The sequence below is a fragment of the Coregonus clupeaformis genome, chromosome 17, assembly GCF_020615455.1.
Source record: "Coregonus clupeaformis isolate EN_2021a chromosome 17, ASM2061545v1, whole genome shotgun sequence".
In the NCBI taxonomy this organism is placed as follows: Eukaryota; Metazoa; Chordata; class Actinopteri; order Salmoniformes; family Salmonidae; genus Coregonus; species Coregonus clupeaformis.
Window position 1 is genome coordinate 23,850,250 of NC_059208.1, and position 21,615 is coordinate 23,871,864.

Sequence of the window (21,615 nt, forward strand, 5' to 3'; positions counted from 1 at the left end):
AAAATGTTTTTCCCTCCTTCAAATAGAAAACGTGTAATTTACATAGTTTTATAGATACATTTTGGATTGATAGCTACTACACTGAACTAAAATATAAACGTGACATGGAACAATTTCAAAGACTTTACTGAGTTACAGTTCATATAAGGAAATCAGTCAATTGAAATAAATTTATTAGGCCTAATCTATGGATTTCACATGACTGGGAATAGAGAGATGCATCTGTTGGTCACAGATACCTTTTTTTTTTTAAAGGGTAGGGGCGTGGGTCAGAAAACCAGTCAGTATCTGGTATGGCCACCATTTGCCTCATGCAGAGCGACATCTCCTTCGCATAGAGTTGATCAGGCTGTTGATTGTGGCCTTTGGAATGTTGTCCCACTCCTTTTCAATGACTGTGCGAAGTTGCTGGATATTGGCAGGAACTGGAACATGCTGTCATACACGTTGATCCAGAGCATCCCAAACATGCTCAGTGGGTGACATGTCTGGAAGAACTGGGACATTTTCAGCTTCCAGGAATTGTGAACAGATCCTTGCAACATGGGGATGTGCATTATCATGCTGAAACATGAGGTGATGGCGGTGGATGAATGGCAAAAAGGCCTCAGGATCTCGTCATGGTATCTCTGCATTCAAATTGCCATCGATAAAATGCAATTGTGTTGTCCGTAGCTTATGCCGGCCCATACCATAACCCCACCGCCACCATGGGGCACTCTGTTCACAATGTTGACATCAGCAAATGCTCGCCCACACAACGCCATACACGCTGTCTGCCCGGTACAGTTGAAACCGGGATTAATCCGTGAAGAGCACACTTCTTCAGCGTGCCAGTGGCCATCGAAGGTGAGCATTTGCCCAAAACGCTGGTGGGGACGACGAGCACACAGATGAGCTTCCCTGAGATGGTTTGTGACAGTTTGTGCAGAAATTCTTCAGTTGTGCAAACCCACAGTTTTATCAGCTGTCCGGGTGGCTGGTCTCACATGATCCCGCAGGTGAAGAAGCCGGATGTGGATGTCCTGGGCTGGTGTGGTTACACGTGGTCTGCGGTTGTGAGGTCAGTTGGACGTACTGCCAAATTCTCTAAAATGACGGAGGTGGTTTATGGTAGAGAAACTAACATTCAATTCTCTGGCAACAGCTCTGTTGGACATTCCTGCGGTCAGCATGCCAATTGCACGCTCCCTCAACTTGAGACAGGCGGATGGATTATCTTGGCAAAGGATAAATGCTCGCTAACAGGTATGTAAACACATTTGTGCACAACATTTGAGAGAAATAAGCTTTTTGTACATATGGAACATTTCTGGGATCTTTTATTTCAGCTCATGAAACAGTTTTGTTTAGTATTGCTTATAACTAGCTAATTAAGTACTCTAGGGTAACTTGTTACTCTAAGGTAGGTTTTTTTCTGGATCAATAAGGGGCTTAGGTGGTGGGCGTGGCAGGGGGCTGAATTTTAGAGAACATTTCAGAGGCCCTCATCTTTGCAGTTTTAAAGCACATTTCCTGCGATTCTACATATTCTGCCATGGAGCCGAGAGAAACATTTTCAGTTTTAAAGCACATTTTCTGCAATTCTATGTATTTTGCCATGGCTTATGCTGTGTTCTTTTGCTCAAACATAAAATCTGTACTGCTAAATTAATTGTTTTGGGGATTTTTCAATTCTCCCTGACTGTCTAGCTTTTATTTTGGTGATTGTTAGTTCTCAAAGAATATATTATGTAAGGGATAAACGCCCACGTTCTGTACATTATAAACAAGTATTCAACAATAATGTGGTATAATAAAAAATATGCAGCTCCATTATATTTTCTACATACTTTAGTCATTTAAGTTTACACTGAAAGCGTTTTTCCATCCCGAAAAAAAGTTATTTCTACACAGTTTGGACTTAGGTCACCCAAAAAAATGCTTAGGGGGCCCGCCGAAGGATTTCAAAAATCCCTGCAAGACGTGACTATGATGTCATCACGTGGCGCTATTGACGTCATTGATGTCCCACGCAAAGGAGAGAGGTAGGTCCCGCATCTTCTCCTGGAAGACACTGTCAAATCTCTCGCTCTGTGCAACGGTGAAATGGTTCTTCCAGTCCCCAATGGTCCCTGTCAGAGTGTGGATGGAAATCAGTCAATAATGTAAAAGAGTATTAAAGGGAAATTACACCACTTTTCAACGTCTTTTTCATCATCTCCTGCACAATACCAGTGTACATACAGTAAGTGAAAACGGCACATTTCTATGTTTAATCTAAAAACCTCTAAAGTTAAGGTTCTACCCGATAACATAATCAAACACTGAGATTTGCGTGACGTGGGGAGTAAGAAAACACCCTCCCTCTGGCTAGAAACTTGTTTTAAATCACAGTTTTTCTTACTTTTAATCCTACCCTGTGATGTCACATTATTTTTTTTAGGACCTTATCTTTTTAACCACATCATAGAAATGCGCTGTTTTCACATATGTAGACACTGGTATGGTGCTAGAGATAATGAATATGAGGTTGAAAAGTGGCGGAATTGCCCTTTAAGATAAAACAATCAATTTAATTGTCCTTTAGATTTGCACAAATTATAATCCAGATGGCTGTATATCCATCTGAACATTGGTTCCGTGTAAATGTTCCTGGGACAGTCAGGGGCTGTATATGGGCCTGGTGTTACAAGTACAGTGCTATAAGCCCTTTGTGATTGCCCTTGGCTTGATTGTGGCTGAAATAAGACGCAGCTTGTGCCATGGTCTCGCTGAATCACACACACAAAAATCCTCATACCAGAGTGTATTGATAAGGAGACAGGCGACCATTCTGTTATCAGGTTATATTATGTTGACTTACAAGGTGTGACGTGCATACCTTTCCTCATAAACGTGCCCTTGTTGTGGTCAAGCAGGGAGTCTGGCACCGTCTTGTAGTTAGCCTGCAGGTTCTGTTTCATGGTTCTAAAGGTGCTGTGTTCCACCACACTGGCCATCTGCTCCTCTGTCAAATCCTTCCCTAGAAACCTGCACATCCTCTCCACGATGGAGCGCAGGTCCTGCAACACACACACCGTTCATGCTTCGAGACTCATGCAAACTCACAAGCCAACTCAAAGAGTACAGCACAGGATGGACAAGTAGATGGACAGGTAGGTTTTGCCACTGTTGGTACCTTGATCATGTCTTCATATGTGATGTACAGGAAGTTCATGTTGTGTCTTTTAGCGTACCACGTCTTGATGTGCTCAAACCAACAGTTCCCATAAACTGCAACACACACAGCAAAGACTCAAATGGATACTCACACACAGCCTACCACCATGATAGCACAGTTGAGCCTAAGGATACTACAGACAAAAGTGTTTAGAAGGCTTTCGACATCATTCATTTCAAAATAATCACAATTAACTGACTTAACTTATCATAGACCTGGTGTATACTGTAAGCGTAAAGCATTGTTGGCTAGTGCTAACTCCCCATAGAAAAAATACTCAGCCTTGCACATCATGTATGAAATGCATAGTCCTAAACAGGGCCAACGGCACACATTGTACTTACCTTTCCCTTCCATGAATTTCTCAAAGAAATCATTGAAGTCCTTCGGCGTCTCCAGCATGGCTGCATATTTGTGGAAGTGGTAATAGGACACGAGAACATCCTTAGGGTTTCTGGCCACATAGATCACCTTAGGGAAGCAAGGTCATACTGCATATCAATAGATTGATTATTTTTGATAGTCAATCAATATCAGTAGTAATACTTTAATGAAAGTAATGATGAATGGTGATAATAGACTTTGGGTAACACTTAAAGCCTGCAGGTATTATGCATTCTAATGCAGTTATAATGCATTGTAAGACTTAAAATAAGCATGTATACGACCATTTAGAGTATTTTGGTACATAGAGAGATATAACATATTAAAAGCCTTATTATAAGGCATTATAGAGGCTCATAAATAAGTAATAAAGCATTATGCCTGCAGGCTAACACCAATACCAAAGTACTAATTATGCTAAGTGCTAATACCACAGAATAATACCAAAGTGTTACCAAAATGATTAATGCATTCCACTGACCTTTCCCTTCTTTTGTCTGACGGCGAGCGGCATGAACTTGTACTGCAGGTGGGTGACCCGTAGCCTGGGGGATGGAGTGGCATTAAACTCCTTCTCACCGCCAATCAGCTCGATCCATGGGACGCGCTGCGCGTTGAGATGCTCTGTGGTTGGAGTGACGTCACCTTTGGCTTCTATCAGAGTCAGAATCTGCTGCATCCAGATCGTCCCTGTCAATCATAGCAGAGCAGACACTACAGGTCACCCAGAGGTCATTTCAATTCAATTTAAACTTTACTGTCCATGCAGGGACAATGTGGCATGTCGGTCCTACCATACAATGTACAATACCGTATAGCTTGGCCCTTTCACCTCACTGCACTACCTTTGATTTGATAACACCAACACATTGTTTAACTGACAATTCAGGGTTTTTGATGGGGGGAAATGTAGTGAACTTTTGTTTCTCAGGGATTCTACACTACATGACCAAAAATATGTGGACATCTCATTCCAAAATCATGGGCATTAATATGGAGTTGGTCCCCCCTTTGCTGCTATAACAGCCTCCACTCTTCTGGGAAGGCTTTCCACTAGATGTTGGAACAATGCTGCAGGGACTTGCATCCATTCAGTCACAAGAGCCTTAGTGAGGTCGGGCACTGATGTTGGGCGATTACGCCTGGCTTGCAGTCGGCGTTCCAATTCATCCCAAAGGTGTTCGTTGGGGTTGAGGTCAGGACTCTGTGCAGGCCAGTCAAGTTCTTCAACACCGATCTCGCCAAACCATTTCTGTATGGACCTCACTTTGTGCACGTGGGCATTGTCATGCTGAAACAGGAAAGGGCCTTCCCCAAACTGTTGCCACAAAGTTGGAAGCACAGAATCGTCTAAAATGTCATTGTATGCTGTAGCATTAAGATTTTCCTTCACTGGAACTAAGGAGCCTGGCCCGAACCATGAAAAACAGCCCCAGAACATTATTCCTCCTCCACCAAACTTTACAGTTGGCACTATGCATTGGGGCAGGTAGCATTCTCCTGGCATCCGCCAAACCCAGATTCGTCCGTCGGACTGCCAGATGGTGAAGCGTGATTCATAACTCCAGAGAACGTGTTTCCACTAATCGAGAGTTCAATGGCGGCGAGCTTTACACCACTCCAGCCGACACTTGGCATTGCGCATGGTGATCTTAGGCTTGTGTGCAACTGCTTGGCCATGGAAACCCATTTCATGAAGCTCCCGACAAACAGTTATTGTGCTGACATTGCTCCAGAGGCAGTTTGGGACTCGGTAGTGAGTGTTGCAACCGAGGACAGAAGATTTTTATGCGCTTCGCGCTTCACCACTCGGCGGTCCCGTTCTGTGAGCTTGTGTGGCCTACTACTTCACGGCTGAGCTGTTGTTGCTCCTAGACATTTCCACTTCACAATAACAGCTCTTACAATTGACCGGGGCAGCTCTACCAGGGCAGAAATTGTACTAACTTACTTGTTGGAAAGGTGGCATCCTATGACGGTGCCACGTTGAAAGTCACTGAGCTCTTCAGTAAGGCCATTCTACTGCCAATGTTTGTCTATGAAGGTTGCATGGCTGTGTGCTCGATTTTATACACCTGTCAGCAACGGGTGTGGCTGAAATAGCCGAATCCACTAATTTGAAGGGGTGTCCACATACAAATATACTATATATACAAAGGTATGTGGACATTGTCCTGCCTACCCTCACTGTGCTACTCCTGCCCTGATACGGTGCTTATGGGACATGGTGTCTGTTACACTTTAATCTAGCCTGGTTTAAACCATTGTTTTCAGCCAATGGGAGAATAACAGGGTATGCAGCATTCCACCTAATGTAAGGATGCGCAGGGAGATTACCGAAGATACCAGTTTTGTTGGCTTAAAACAACTAGGACATTTCTTTCACTTATCTGGGCTGCTGGACCGATACAGGTTGAGAACAGAGCCCACTAACAGATAAGCAAAGTAAACTCCCTAAACGAGATCTACTCAGTTGAGCTGATAAACTGTGTAAGAGGACCTTATAGGAAGAGATGAAAAGAGGTAAGTAGGGCATGCAGGCATGTTTTAAAAGCGGTGAACAAGTGGGTATTCTAGGTAAGTATATCCATGCTGTCTCCATTGCTCACCTGACTTGGGATAAGTGACTGCGAATATGTCTGAGTCTCGGATCTCCCAGTTCTGGATCTGGTCGACCTCGTCGGGAGAGTGGACCCCATTGATAAGGTTGAAGTTCCGGTGAGGAACCAGGATATAGTCCAGAACCTGGGGATCAGTGGAATCCAGAGGATCTGAGAAGAGAAGACAAAGTCAAAGGCCCACTCATTCAAACAATCTGGATCTATGTATGTAAGCATTAACACACAACAGGGAATAACCACACACCTCCAGCGGTGTGAGAAGGCACGAGGCCGAAGTCCCACTCATCTAGAGTTGACACTCTATATGTGCTTGATTAGACTAAAATCTGAAATAAACACCCAAAAAGCCCAGTAAATAAGGTTGCTATTCCAAACAAATGTTTATATAGCTATCAGATCACAGGGAGCCTGGAGGAAGCCAAGCAGAAATGTTTAAAGGGGCAATCTGGGTAAACAGCTATGGGTTGGGGCTGGAGAAATGTAAACATAAACAGAGCCATGGATGCAAGGACTGACCATGAGTTCAAAATGATAGTTTTGAAACTATACACGGTTTGTTTAAAATAACATTATTTACAAACAAGCTTATATTTTGGGTTCTGATGGGGTAAGACAGTTGACCTAAGCTCATGAGGCATTTATAAGTTATATTCTTCATGAGGCAATGGCTACATGCCATTAAGGCAAAAGTCCTAAAATGTATGTACCAATCCCAGATTGCCCCTTTAACAAAATGAGCCATTGACTAACATTCAAGCACCTATAAACAAAGCCTGGGCACAAAAAAGTCTTCCTATGAAGGAAAGCAAATATTGCAGTAAAGATAAATGGTGGGTTTGCTGTGCAACAATGAATTTCTATCTGTAAATCTTAGAGGGGCAAAGAGAATGTTGTTCTGTTCACAGGCTGGTCTGAATCACAGGTGAAAAAAGTCGCCTAGTTTGTGCTCAAGCATTGTCCACCATTCATGGTCCTCTGTAATACTTTCAATCACTTAAAAGGGTGAGACAGATCTTGCATGCAACAGTGCATAATATGTATGCCTGTGTACTGTAATGTACACTTCAGACATGCAAACATGTCTCACTGAGGTTCCAAATATGACGACAAAAAACAAATTGCGCACGAATGTATCACACAGAGAAAACAACGTAATTACTTGTTTCTAACTATGCCACTCAGATTCTGGTGTAACATTCAATTAACATGATAAAATAGCAATACACGCGTAGGCACGGTATTCTGCAATAAGCAATATAGCAATCTCTTTGAATTCCAACTATAACTCCACGCACTGCACAGAGCGCGCAGTATTCCCTACCTGTCATTCCACGGGTGGAAGTTGTCATCGTCTGCCAATGTCAAAGTCCAAAGTCGGTGTAGGCAACTTTAAAATCCCTTGGTCCTCTGGCTTCAGGGAGTTTCTTGCAGTCAATTCACAACTATCCTAAAAAATAAGGGTTTATGATGGATAGCGGGCAGAGCGCAGTCAAATTCGCTCTGTGTGCAATGCGCACCCGAATATCACCTACTGTCCCAATAGAATATGCGCGGAAGACAAACACACATTTCCGCGGGGGTTTTTATTCATGTCGTGCCCGAGGAATACTGATGCCCTATACAATTTAAGCGCGTTCGCGCACGCAGTAGTAGGGACGGAATTTTTGTAACGTAGTCCCCAGGACCAGGCTAATGCGCGGGTGGAGTTCAGATTGATTTGCGCTTTTTAAACACAGCGTTACATACTCCATGCAATGTGCCATATTTTACATCCCCTATGACCGACGAGAAACGGGAAAACGATTTTGATTAGGCTACAGAGGAAATCCGGTATTCTTAACTGGTTTGTTTGCTGAGAAAATTAATTGAGAAACCTTTTTGTGAGGCCACATTTATTTTTGTTTTGTCAACATGTTGCGCACTCACTCACGCACACACACACACACACAAACAAACACACGCTTTCCACCCCGTCCCAGAGTGGTGTGGCGAAAAATAATTCTGGGGCAGTAGTCTTTCCTGTTCTGGTAACCTAACAAGGTAAAACTCAGGACCTTATACGGTATGACGTGATTCATCTGTTGTAAAAAGGTTTAATATGGGCTATGATGGGACCAGAGTTTTTCTAATCAGGTCACATGGTTTAAAAAAAACTCCTGTCCTTGGGGAGGTTGAAAACACTGTCAAACCGCAGCAACCTTGTACTTTACATATTAATTATATTTTAAAGAAGGACTAGGGGTTTTCCTATACACATACAGAGAACGCAACATGATTGGACAAAGTTTTCTGTATGCGGGTTTGTTGCATCATGTAGTCCAGCCCTATGCAACTCTAGGCCTAAAAAAAAATGTACTCAGTCTGTTAGCTAGTGTTTATTGATTAATTCCAGTTAATAATTTTGGATTGAAAAAGTCTAGGTAGCCTAGTCAGTCCAAGTTTGAAAATAGTCCCCTGTAGCTCAGTTGGTAGAGCATGGCGCTTGCAACGCCAGGGCTGTGGGTTCGTTTCCCACGGGGGGCCAGTATGAAAATGTATGCACTCACTAACTGTAAGTCGCTCTGGATAAGCGCGTCTGCTAAATGACTAAAATGTTAACCAAATTTGATCCAATTCACATTGCCTCACAAACAAATGGACTATAAATACACAACGTTACCCCTTCGTTTACCCTGGCCAGAGGGACAGGGCGCATAGTAGGCTAGATTATGCAGCTGCTGTTGTTAGTAGCCTACAGTTGATTAGACTGAAAAATAGTCTCGTTTCCATGCAGTACAGCACGTCAGATCGCTAATGTTTAGGCTGCTACATTTATGTAATTGTTTTTGCTTGTGTCTGTCTGGAGTGATGTGTTATCAGGCTTGCTAAATAAATACCAGAGGAACTTGGCGACCGGTTAAAAATTTTGTGCGTTGTGCCCAGCCCGCGTGACCTGCGATTTCCGTGAATCTGATTGGTTAAGACATGCAAAGAGCCTGTAGCAGCACTCAGGTGTGAAGGACAGATAAATTGTCTTCGAGTTGACAAATCATGAGGCAAATTGTTCTAAAATACAGCACTTTTCCCCTCATTTTGTTTTGCGTCGATAACTTTTATTAAACTAAATCAAAAGTGGTGATTGAAAAGTGTCGTGCATGGACCCTTATACTGCTGATGGATTAATGTTTTGTTAGCAATAAACCATAAAAATAACCTTTCACCAGTTTGTGCAATTTATCTAATATGACAGTACTATATGTCCCTATACAATATATATTTATTCTCTGTTGAACTGATAAGGACATGCATAGTCGCAATCCACACTCAAACTGTTAGTTATCAGTGAGCTGTCACATTGCTGAGAGGGCATGGACAGCAGTCAGGACAGAGGCTTGGAGGAAAGAATGTACCAGAGAAGAGTTTCTCCAAACAACCCACAGACCGCAGTCCTACCAGTTCAATAGTAATTAGAACATTCCAGTCAGTGGCCTGGGAATAATCTGTATTACAGAATGTCCTTTTCACCCGCGAAAAAAAGTATCTGTCCTGTTCTCATAGCAGTGATCGTGTTGCCAGGTTGCTTGCCAGGAGGGTGTGAGTAAGGGTGTGTGTCATGTGTGTTTGTATATATATCTATATATATATATATATACACACACAGCTGTGGGAAAAATTAAGAGACCACTGCAAATTTTTCTTAAATCAGCATCTCTACATGTATGACAGCCATTCCATTCCAGTGTCTGTTGAATTCCAACACAGGCACACCTCATTCTACTGAATTAGGTACTGATTAGGTGATCACATGAACCAAATCTTATTTAACAAGCAAAAGTATAAAAACCACTGCTGTGGTCATCACTATCTGCTTGCAATAGGACCAGCTGGATGGCAAAAACAGTGCTAATAGTACCTCAAAAGTAATATTAATAAAAAAATAACTATTGACCATGCCAAAAGAGTTGAAAAGGAAAGTTTTGAGTGAGGAAAAGAAGGGTTCAATTCTGGCTTTACTGGCAGAGTGATACAGTGAGCGTCAGGTTGCTTCCATCCTTAAAATGTCAAAGATGGCGGTTCATAAGAACAAGGTCAAGCAGCAGACATTGGGGACAACAAAGCTACAGACCGGCAGAGGGCGAAAACGACTCTCTACTGACCGGGATGACCGCCAACTCATTCGAATGTCACTCAACAACCGTAGGATGACATCAAGTGACCTACAAAAAGAATGGCAAACGGCAGCTGGGGTGAAGTGCACGGCGAGGACAGTTCAAAACAGGCTCCTAGGGGCAGGGCTGAAGTTGTGCAAAGCTAGAAAAAACCCTTAAATCAATGAGAAGCAAAGAAGAGCCAGGCTGAGGTTTGCAAAATACCATAAGGATTGGACCGTAGAGGACTGGAGTAAGGTAATCTTCTCTGATGAGTCCAATTTTCAGCTTTGCCCAACACCTGGTCGTCTAATAGTTAGATGGAGACCTGGAGAGGCCTACAAGCCACAGTGTCTCGCACCCACTGTGAAATTTGGTGGAGGATCAGTGATGATCTGGGGGTGCTTCAGCAAGGCTGGAATCGGGCAGATTTGTCTTTGTGAAGGACGCATGAATCAAGCCACGTACAAGGTTGTCCTGGAAGAAAACTTGCTTCCTTTTGCTCTGCTTGTTCCAACTCTGAGGATTGGTTTTTCCAGCAGGACAATGCGCCATGCCACACAGCCAAGTCAATCAAGGTGTGGATGGAGGACCACCAGATCAAGACCCTGTCATGGCCAGCCCAATCTCCAGACCTGAATCCCATTGAAAACTTCTGGAATGTGATCAAGAGGAAGATAGATGGTCACAAGCCATCAAACACATTTTTGCGCCAGGAGTGGCATAAAGTCACCCAACATCAATGTGAAAAACTGGTGGAGAGCATGCTAAGACGCATGAAAGCTGTGATTGAAAAATCTGGGTTATTCCACCAAATATTGATTTCTGAACTCTTCCTAAGTTAAAACATTACTATTGTGTTGTTTAAAAATGAACATTAACTTATTTTCTTTGCATTATTCGAGGTCTGACAACACTGCATATTTTTTGTTATTTTGACCAGTTGTCATTTTCTGCAAATAAATGCTCTAAATGACAATATATTTATTTGGAATTTGGAATTTTTAAAAATGTTTACCCAAACACATACCTATAAATAGTAAAACCAGAGAAACTGATAGTTTTGCAGTAGTCTCTTAATTTTTTCCGCAGCTGTATATGTGTGTGTGCGTGCATGCGTATCTGTTCACTGAAGCCGCACGTACCCAAAGGGCCCCGGCCCCCAGATACTGTAAGAAGACAAAAGCTGCGCCTGCGGTATGTTCCTCCTCAGTTGGAACAGGACAGAGGGTTAAAGTGTCTGACTCAACACTAAATCATCAGTGGTCTCTATGTCTCCCCATGTAACCTATGACTCATGTTTGAGAAAGGGGAGAACTACTTGGTCTTGTTTTCTGATTTGACAGTACATGAGGGGCTGGCCTATTCCTACTTCTAGTGAAAGACAGTGTGGGGCGAAGATGCACCAGGTGCGTCTCTCCATGGATGCACTCCGTTTTTTGTGTGTTTTTTTTTTTACAGTAATTTCTGGTAGTTCAATAAATATATTAATACATTTTCCACTCTCATTCTCAGAGTGGACATGTTGTTTGCAGAGCTCAACAACGCTACACTTGTGTGCCCTTACGACTGCTACAAGGTCCCAATTCTACACTCAGGAATAGGTTGAGAATTTGAACAGAACAGAGAAAAGGGCAGCGTTAAAATACATAATTTATTCCCTTAATAAAATGTCAAAGAAAATTCAACAAAATGTTTTTGGCAGTTAGAAATGAAATTTACATTCACAGTAAAATGAAGGCGACAACTGCATTCCAGCATCAAGGGATCCTCTCGGCTTGCAGTGTTCTTGAGTTGAGAATGCGGGTCTGACAAACAAAAAACTAATCAATATCGAAATCGAATAGTTGATTCCCAGTTCAGTTCATGATTGTGTTCAGTAGGGCACATTGTAGCAAAACGCTTTACAACTGAAAGGCAAAACCTGTGCTCTTATTTGAGAATTTCAGGTACAATCTCTCTGTTTCACTTAGTTTCAAATGGTTTTACCCATACGGAACACCATCCAGATGATCAAATACTGTACCTATGTGCAGTTTAGAGCCATTCACTCACCCGTTTCTCCTCGGGGGAGAGCACGCCCTCTACAGCCACCACCTGGTACTGCCTATGTTTCAGGTTGCCAGGAAACTTCCTCATGCGGCGGACAGCTGTGGTAACAGTGGAGCCATCTTGGCTCAGCAGTTTCCTCACATCTCCAGGTGAACAGCCAGGGTCCAGGAGCAACAGGCACAGGCTGCCATTCTTCTTCTGTTCCACTCCTACTATAGAGCGGCTATGGCCTGAGGATGTCGATAGAAGACATGGAGGAAACACACTAAAGCCTTGTTCACACTAAAGCTCTTAATGCTGAAATCAGTTTTGTTTTTCAAATCCATTTTGGACTACTGACTGTCCATACAGTAAGTTACAAGTTACCAAATCAGATGTGTGTGATCAGACAGCAGTCATTTGCTGACATGTCTACGCTGGTTGTCATAGTAACGACGGGTGTGTGCACAGTGGTGTAGGGTGATTGATTGGTGGTGGTGCTCGTGCTTCCTATCACTCAGAAGTTATGTAGCAAGCTAAGGTGACAACAATTCCTGCCATGGACATTTCTCCAGTTGCTTTGAATGTTCAAAATCATAGTGTAAGAACACTTTTAAAGCCTCAAAAAGATAAGATGATCCAACTTTCAAAATGAATATTTTGGCTAGCCACAGCAGTCAACTAGCTGGTTAGGTAGCTGTTTAGCTTTCTAGCACATTCACTACTTTGTTTGTGAATGTGCTAGAATTAACTCACTTGCTTGTTAAACAATTAACAAGCAAGTTAGCTACCACGTGTTCTTGTCAAACTGTCAACAGAGTAGCTAGCAAGCAACAAGATATGCCAAATAACACTCTAAAAACCACTTGAGTGCAAATAAATCTGTCACATGGCCGGGAATCAGATTTGTATCCAACTTCAAAACACCTATGAAGGTGGTTTGAAATATGGCTTGAAATATCAGATTCCATGTGCTTTTTGGCAGTTCAGACTGCAGGAAAAATAATAGATTCGATTTGGATATGCAAATAAATAGGATTTGAGTCACTTCAAACTGTCAATGTGAATGCGGCTTTAGAGATAACACAGACACCAGATGTACACACTCAGACAAAATAAACAAACAAATCTCCCTCAAACACACTAGTACTGAGCGATTAACCAAAATGTCAGTTATTTTTCTGTTTTTAATCAACTAATTGACCGAAATAGATTCAATTATTTTAATTCCATTTCATTCGTTTTTGTTCTGTGAGCTCGATGTGCAGTTTCTCTAGAGATAAATCAGATCAAGCCCAAACTGTGCGATGTAGTAGGGAGTTGAAGTTTCCAACAGGCCAATATTCTACATAGTTTAGTGCAGAAAACGTGGTAATTAACTACAATTACTATAATCCATTGCGCACCCACCTACTTGTCTGGTCTGTGTGGAGCAGACATGGTAATTAACTACAATGACTATGTAGTAGGGACTTGACGTTTCCAACAGGCCAATATTCTACATAGTTAAGTGCAGAAAACATGGTAATTAACTACAATGACTATAATCCATTGCGCACCCCCCTATTTGTCCAGTCTGTGTGGAGCACGTGCATCGAGAGGGATGGAAAGCAGTTGCTTCGAAAGGTATCTCTACCTGAAAATACACGATCTAAGTGATTGATAGTTGGTATTCAGCAGTCATAGTAGTTGAAGAACTACTAAAATAGTGATTTTGTCAGACAGCATAGTTAGCAGCTCTATAGAGATGAGATGATGACTTGGAATGAAATAATAAAGTCATCAAATAAAACAAATGTAATTTACACAACTGAAATATTTTATTAAAGTAAAGTAACTGTGAATAAATGATGGTTAATAAGTGATAAGCAGTAATGGACAGTCACTACCATCATGGGACTTTTATTGTTGTATTGTTGTTACGGCATACAACCCACATAATGTATAGTGAATTTAATGTAAAATAATAATATTGAAACCGAAATTGAAAACCGTGATTATTTTTTAAATAATCAAACCAAAACAGAACCGACCTCAAAAAGCACTAATCACTCAGCACTAAAAGACAAACAAGCAAACATAAAATAGACACAAGCCATAAACAAATTCTACATTGGATATCAGTAACCCATCATCACCTATTCCATCCAACCCACTAAACCCATGTTAAGACTACCTTGGTGCTGGAGGTAGAGGGGCGGCTGTGTGGTCTGCACCACCCGGGGCGGTAGTCTGGCGCCTCTGGTGGCAGTCTGAGAGAAGTACTGCTTCACCCAGTCAAAGATGCGGGGGTGAGTGTCCCCTGGGCCTGTGGGCTGGTGGAAGTCTAGAACACGGGCACTGTGGGGACACAGGTTAGAGGTAACTGACTGAGAACAGACTCCATTTTCAACCATGTACATTCTATAGTGACTCGGTGCGTGTACACTGAGTATACCAAACATATTAGGAACACCTTCCTAATATTGAGTACCCCCCCCCCCTTTTGCCCTCAGAACAGCCTCAATTCATCAGGGCATGGACTCTACAAGGTGTCGAAAAGCGTTCCACAGGGATGCTGGCCCATGTTAACTCCAATGCTTCCCACAGTTGTGTCAAGTTGGCTAGATGTCTGGGTAGTGGACCATTCTTAATACATACGGGAAACTGTTGAGTGTGAAAAACCCAGCAGCGTTGCAATTCTTGACACACACCGGTGCGCCTGGCACCTTCTACCATACCCCATTCAAAGGCACTTCAATATTTTGTCTTGCCCATTCACTCCCAGAATGGCACACACACAATCCATGTCTCAATTGTCTCATGGCTGAAAAATCCTTCTTTAACCTGCCTCCTCCCCTTCATCTAAACTGATTGAAGTGGATTTAACAAGTGACATCAATAATGGATCATAGCTTTCACCTGGATTCACCTGGTCAGTCTATGTCACGGAAAGAGCAGGTGTTACTTTTTATTTTGTAAACTCCCTGTGTGTGTGTCCATTCAGGTGTATCTAATTCAAATGTAGCTGGCTACACAAATGTGTTATGTTCTAATACGTGTAGTATGTGACTCTCTGAGCTCTAACCTGACTCTGAGGGAGGTGCAGAGAGCGTAGATCTCCGTAGCTCCTATCCAGGCCCGTGTGCCCTGTAGTCGCTGGTTAAAGTGGGTTGCGCCCTGTGGGTCTAACCCCTCCCGCCACGCCCCCTCTATCAACACCTGCACCTGGGGGATGCTGGGTACTGACCCCTCTGGGAGAGGAGGGAGAAAGAGAGAGAGGGGAGGGGAGGGGGGTGGGGAGGGGTGGAGGGCAAGGAAAAGATGCCATGATAGAAGATTTAAGAGAGACAGTTAGTTTAGGAGATTACATGGTGGAAAGGCTTTTTGAGAGGGCTACATTAAACCGTTTCATTAAGCGATCCAGACAGCTACTGGGTTTGAGAGAATGGTAAACAATTGTAGAATGTGATGTTTTGGAATATGTGTTTCTGTCTGTGTGTACCTGAGAGACAGGTAGTGTAGGGCTCCATTCTTTGCAGAGAGGACAGGAGCATCTGGAAGTTTCTGTAGCCACATCCCCAGCCCTTATCCCCCTCTGACGAGCAGTAGTGGTCTGTTTCAGCACTCAGCCACACGTGGACACAGTCTCTGGCCTCCCTCTGGTAGTAAACATACAGAGCACCCAGCACGCCTGACAGAATGAGAGGAATACAATAAACTAAGAGAATGACAAAGAGAAAAGGGGGGGGGGGGGGTCATTTCCTGTGTGTGTCTCTGAGTAATGCCAGAGATGTAGGTGGTAGCTAGACAGCTGTATAAACAGATAACATGATGTGATCTGAACAACTCAGTTTGAGAACAGAGTGAATAATGAGGGAGCTATGTTAGTCAAGATCCGGATAAGAAACTGAATCTCACACACACACCCTGCGTTCTGGTCTTGCCATCGTCGACTCCTGAGGCCAGAGCCTCCATCATCTCTGCTCTCTTGTTGTGGAAGTCAGCAGGCACCATGACACCTCGAGACACGGCTTTCTCCATGGTCCTCTCCATCTGTCTGCGGTAGCCCCCCCTCCCGTCCACACCAAACTGCCTCTAAACACACACACACACACACACACACACACACAGCAAGGGGTCAGGGTGAGGTCACCACCACACTCAGCATACATGAGCAGACACACGTATACTTTCAATTATGCTGACGTGCAGAGACACAAATAAACCACATACACTCCCTACATAAGCCATGTGACAAAGCACAGACACACGTCATATTGTGCATCATGCAGCAAGGTCAAATCCACTACTCCAGGGTTATTATGGTTGTGCTTTATAAGAACCTGCAGCTTCTTGAACTCCTCTGCCTCCCGCTTGGCCTCCTGCTCCTTCCTCCTCTCCTTCTCCTCCTCCTGCAGTCCTCTGGCCAGCCTCAGGTCTGAGCCAGGGCTCACTGCAACACACACAGCAACACAGCGTCAGTCACAATTCCCTCTCTCTAATACACCATGGGAATCAACCCTGTACACACAAAACAGATGTGAGGACAGCTGCATGTATGAGCTCAGCGGCATATGTTAGCAGGTTGTAGAAGTTCGGTTTGGTTCAGTTCAAACTTCATAGTCCCCAGAGGGAAATTCATCGTTCAAAACCGGACACACAAAGGACAAATTACACATAATGATTTTGCAACTTTAGGAGCTGGCTGGCAAATAAAGTGCATCTGCAAATCAAATACGGGATACTACACCATTCTCTATCTCTACCGAGACCCTGTGTTTACATGTTTATGGTATAATAACAGTCATAACATTGTCATAACATGGCTACATGATAAAACGTGTTGGAAGCATAAAGTGGGAACTAAATAGATTTATCATTAACCCTTTACACTCGTACCAATATACAGGTTGAAAATAGCAGATTTGGGCACTAATAAGTGCCTAAATTGGAATGCAGTGGCTGTACAGTAACATGTTATACATGATGTCAGAGCTCTGGCTCTGCGCTTCACAGAGCCGTATGGGTTTTGCCTGACAGCCGTTCTGAACATGAGCATCTCGCGTGACAAGAAGTTGTGCCCATACCTCCCGCTAATTGGGCAACTTTTGCAAATATTTTGTTGTCTGAGTGAGGGAAATGCTGTAAATTAAGAGGACTCAATGTATTTTGAAAGATGAGATGTTGAGGATTATAATAAATATCGCTTTGATGTCATACAAGCAAGCCAAACACCCGATTCCAAATGTGCACTTCACATATCCAAATCATAAAACTTGTGTCATATACAGTGTCAACATTTATGATCACTATGTTTGATGTGCAGTTACAAGATGTCATGGCGTAATACCCTGGGTTGTTCTGAACAGAATGAGCCCATGTTTGTTTATTGTGAAGAAAATTTGCCGTGGCACACGCACCTGAATGCACTCATCATGACTTATTTCTATACGCATCAAAATGATGATCCGTTTCTCTGAATTGCATTGTGAAAACCTATCACTGTAATATTGTATTTTATAACTTAGCTAGTCAAGTTGGCAATAGAACAGGCTTTCAAATGATGCCCATCTGACCCAGATTGCGAATTATAACGGACAATTTTGGGATTGTGTAAACAACAACAGTAATTGTGTGATGGCGGGACGCAGGGCTGTGTTCCAAACATAACTACTAGTGTGCTTGCTCTAGTTCCTCAACAGCACAGCTAGGAGAGCTCAAAAAATAACCTTATAGTTGAAGACTTTTCTTTGAGTCATATAAGTGCATTGAAATGACTTAGGAACTGTGCACACTTTGGAGAGGTGTGTGGCCACTTGGAGACACCAGTTAGTCCGCTCACTCAAACTCTTGTATTTATTTTTTCTTATGTTGCACCTACCCCACATTTTCCAGGAATATTCTTATAATGTATTTTCAGATTTCGTTATCAACAAATGCAGCGAAAAGTACAGTAAATGTAAAATGCACATACAAACAGTGTAATGTTTTGATTCAGTCTTGTGAACTGTTGTGTTCTCACCTTTGGTCTAATAATTTCCCCATAATCTCCAAATGATCCCTTTCAATTGCTACCATGGTTATTCATATGCTTTTCATATTTATTCCTTAAGAAACATTTCAATTTAGCCCTATCCATATAGGACAATTCACACAAGTGTAAAGGGTTAAGAAACACATTTTTGGTATATTTTTCCCCAGGCATCAGTTACAAAATCCCAATGAAACCTCTGTTCCCATCACATATGATTGTTTAAATCAAGCCATACCTGCACTAGTGGCTGTGCCATAGTCCAGATGCACCTCCACATGTTCCTGTAGGGAGTAGCAGTCGCCACACACCACAGAACACATGGGACACTCATAACTCTTCCCACCTGAGGACGAGGTCATCGACACACACAGTGGTTAACGGGGATAGCTACGGGGGATTTTTATTTAATCATTATTTATCCAGGTTATTCTTGTTGAGATAAAACCTCTCTTGCAAGGTCATTTAGCTTTTTGGGGGAATACTAGAACTGAGCAGAGAGAGAGCAGACCGAGAGCCTTAACCTCTGTGGATCAGACATAGGCAGGCTTCTCCTTCCTTTGTTTGGTTGAACTATATTTGTTCCTATGATGAAAAACATGAGACGAACCTGAGCTGTTGCTGGATGAGGGTGATGCTGCCTCGGTTGATGATGTGGCCCCCAGGACAGCCTCTGAAAAGACAGATACAGATACAGATGTCAGAGACTTTACACAATGGATTGGGCACCATGTTCTGTCTGTGCTGAACTGTGTAGACTCAGCCTGTCATGAGTGCTGGTTTGTACAGTAACAGTATGGTCTGTGTAGTCTATATGTTCTGAACTGTAGATACTATACCTTCAGCTGTGCTCTCTTCTAGCAGGTGCAATTCAACATGTTCCTGTAGGATGAAGGCATCGGTGCAGACCAGAGCACACATAGGACAGGGAAACTGCTTCTCTACAACAGACACACAGTACATAACAATGAGACACAGGATGTTGACAAGACTAATGCAATCCTTAGCGAGGAGTTTTTCAACCCACTCCACACAGCACTCGAATGCAGCACAGGAGAAGCTTCGGTAGCAGGTTCATCCTGCCCAGAAGCTCCACAGAGCAGTTCAGAAGGCCATTTTTACCCACAGCCATGAGGCATTTTAATGAGTGTAAATGACTAATGTATGATGCCTTCTTAATAGGAATGTTGTTATTGTTTGTTTCCCAGGAGTAGGATAGATCTTAAACAGTATTTATCTTAAACTGGTCTCCATCTTTTATGGCTATTAACGTGCAGGTGCCTTCTTAGGTGTCTTATGCGTTTTTTTTATCATGTGTTTGTCTTTCATTCGGGTCTTGTCTTTGTAATTTATTAGGCAGGTTGTCTAGCTCCTGCCTATCTTTTCTTTGGATTGGTGGATTATTGTAATCCTTTTTTGAATATTTGATGAGGGTTGTTGAAGTCAACCGCCTGTATCCACTGGAGTGAGATGCTACTAGCCTCATCCCATGAATATGCATAGCCATCTCCAGACAGTGTGTTTTTTCTCAAGTGACAAAGATGTGTCCTACTTATATCAGTACACTCCTAACAACTTAAGCATTACAAAACTTATATTAGATCAAATAAACCTCACGTAGCAAATAAGCCATTCATTTTTTTGTTGACCAACTTCGACACTCATTGACCTTGCTTGGTGGGCGAAACAACGAAAAAACGCCACCTGCTGGAGGGAGACAGATTTTCCGCCTAGTTGGGCCTCCCTCTTAGGTACAACAAACCAACTAGGCCTAATATCAGTCAGTACAAAAAACAAACTGATGAGGTTTACAAAAACGTGTCGCAATCAACGATTGATTTAAGTGAGGCAGAGCGTACCGGCGTTTACACATTGCCCGCAAGCGCCAGATAGCATGGACTGTTAATTGGATGCAATGACAGTTCATCAATGGGCTATCAGTACAAAAAAACAACTAATATCACTCAGTATGACAAACCAAATCATATTAGTCAGTACAACAAACCAACGTATATTAGTCAGTACAGATGTAACAACATGTTGAATAAACAAACATTTCGAACACACTTAAATCAACCTTTAAGTGGGGAGGAGAAACGCTTCTGTTTGACTTTGGTGTGCTCTGCGGATCCCACTCCCAAAGACTCCTCAGCATGACAGTGTCTGCTAGTAGGCCTACTGGAGTCCTGAGCGGATCTCAGAAAGCCTGTAGACACTGATGAGGTGGGTCCAACAATGGCCACTGCTCGCCCTCCACTGGACTCCCCCCCACTAAAAGCTGTGTACCCTGGAGGCGTGGGGGTTACAGTCATAAGCTCCTTAGACACCAGTGTGCTATTGGATGTCCTGAGTGAGACCCCGCCTCCAATGGTGTCAAACCTGTTCCCATTGGCTACTCCTCCTTCAGAACCCTCAGACCTAGACAAACCAATGGCTTGTTTGCAGTGACTGTCCACTATGGTGGTTGTGGTGGTGGGAGTAGGCCTTGAGCTGGGCCTGACAAGACTGTGACCACCTCTACCCTCTGCTCCGTCATGGTCTTTGTGTGCGGTATTGATGTGGAAGTGGAGTTCGTCGTAGGAGACTCTGGAAAGGGAACAGAGGGGGCAGCCCATGTCATTCTCCAGGTGGCTCAGGAGGAGATGGGTCTTCATGTCCTCCTCCAACACCAATTCCTCGCCACAGATCTCACACGTCAGCATGGCTTGTTGTTTCTGGTACTCAGCTGTCACACTAACACTGAAATGAAGATACATTAAGATAACATTGTCAGTAAATAAAGAGGATTTAACTGGAAGGATATCAATCCACTGTACACCAAATGTACCCAATAACGAAACAACGCAATTCCCATCTTGTCAGCCAAGATAGCTAGCCAAATTCGAACTCAACTAGCATTGTTAATTCAGAATTTGTCTACTAGTCAACATGTCAGGCTATGGGCTAAAACGTGACTTCACGAACGCTGAAAGCTAGCTAGCTAACCATCATGTTACTCACCGATTTCAAGAATATGGACGATGTGCCGTACTATTGCTTGACTTATGTGACTACTTTCAAAAGAAATGTGTTTCTGTTTCACTTTTCCTTCAAATGTCAGCTTAGCAATGCTAGCTAACAACGTTTGACTCTACTGGCCCAGTTGAAAAAGAGTCGGCGCAAGGCTGCGGTTTGAACTGATGGATTTGACGTCACTGGTTGTTGATCCAAGGAGGGTTACTGGGAAATTTTTAAGCG

The 21,615-nt window shown here is 43.0% G+C and overlaps 2 protein-coding genes across 4 annotated transcripts; both read right to left on the reverse strand.

Annotated features, from left to right (window-relative positions):
• Positions 1-1,272: 1,272 nt before the first annotated feature.
• Positions 1,273-8,003, reverse strand: LOC121585330 (amine sulfotransferase-like). Its single transcript, XM_045226633.1, has 7 exons — positions 7,529-8,003; positions 6,196-6,357; positions 4,068-4,276; positions 3,547-3,673; positions 3,161-3,255; positions 2,864-3,044; positions 1,273-2,114 (listed from the first exon to the last, which is right to left on the reverse strand). The coding sequence occupies exons 1-7, from the start codon at positions 7,554-7,556 to the stop codon at positions 1,981-1,983; spliced, it is 936 nt and encodes a 311-aa protein (XP_045082568.1). The 5' UTR covers positions 7,557-8,003; the 3' UTR covers positions 1,273-1,980.
• Positions 8,004-11,974: 3,971 nt separating this feature from the next.
• Positions 11,975-21,525, reverse strand: LOC123492850 (zinc finger-containing ubiquitin peptidase 1-like). 3 transcript variants are annotated; one of them, XM_045226163.1, is made up of 12 exons: positions 21,379-21,525; positions 20,456-21,117; positions 19,218-19,319; positions 18,989-19,051; positions 18,617-18,724; positions 16,691-16,800; positions 16,274-16,442; positions 15,850-16,038; positions 15,433-15,598; positions 14,542-14,705; positions 12,390-12,616; positions 11,975-12,142 (listed from the first exon to the last, which is right to left on the reverse strand). In XM_045226163.1, exons 2-12 carry the CDS (start codon positions 21,078-21,080, stop codon positions 12,095-12,097), a joined length of 1,971 nt encoding a protein of 656 aa, XP_045082098.1. In that variant the 5' UTR covers positions 21,081-21,117; positions 21,379-21,525; the 3' UTR covers positions 11,975-12,094. The 3 variants fall into 3 exon arrangements, with proteins under 3 accessions (XP_045082098.1, XP_045082099.1, XP_045082101.1); XM_045226164.1 differs by lacking the exon at positions 18,617-18,724; XM_045226166.1 differs by lacking the exon at positions 21,379-21,525 and having other exon boundaries at positions 20,446-20,624.
• Positions 21,526-21,615: the final 90 nt, after the last annotated feature.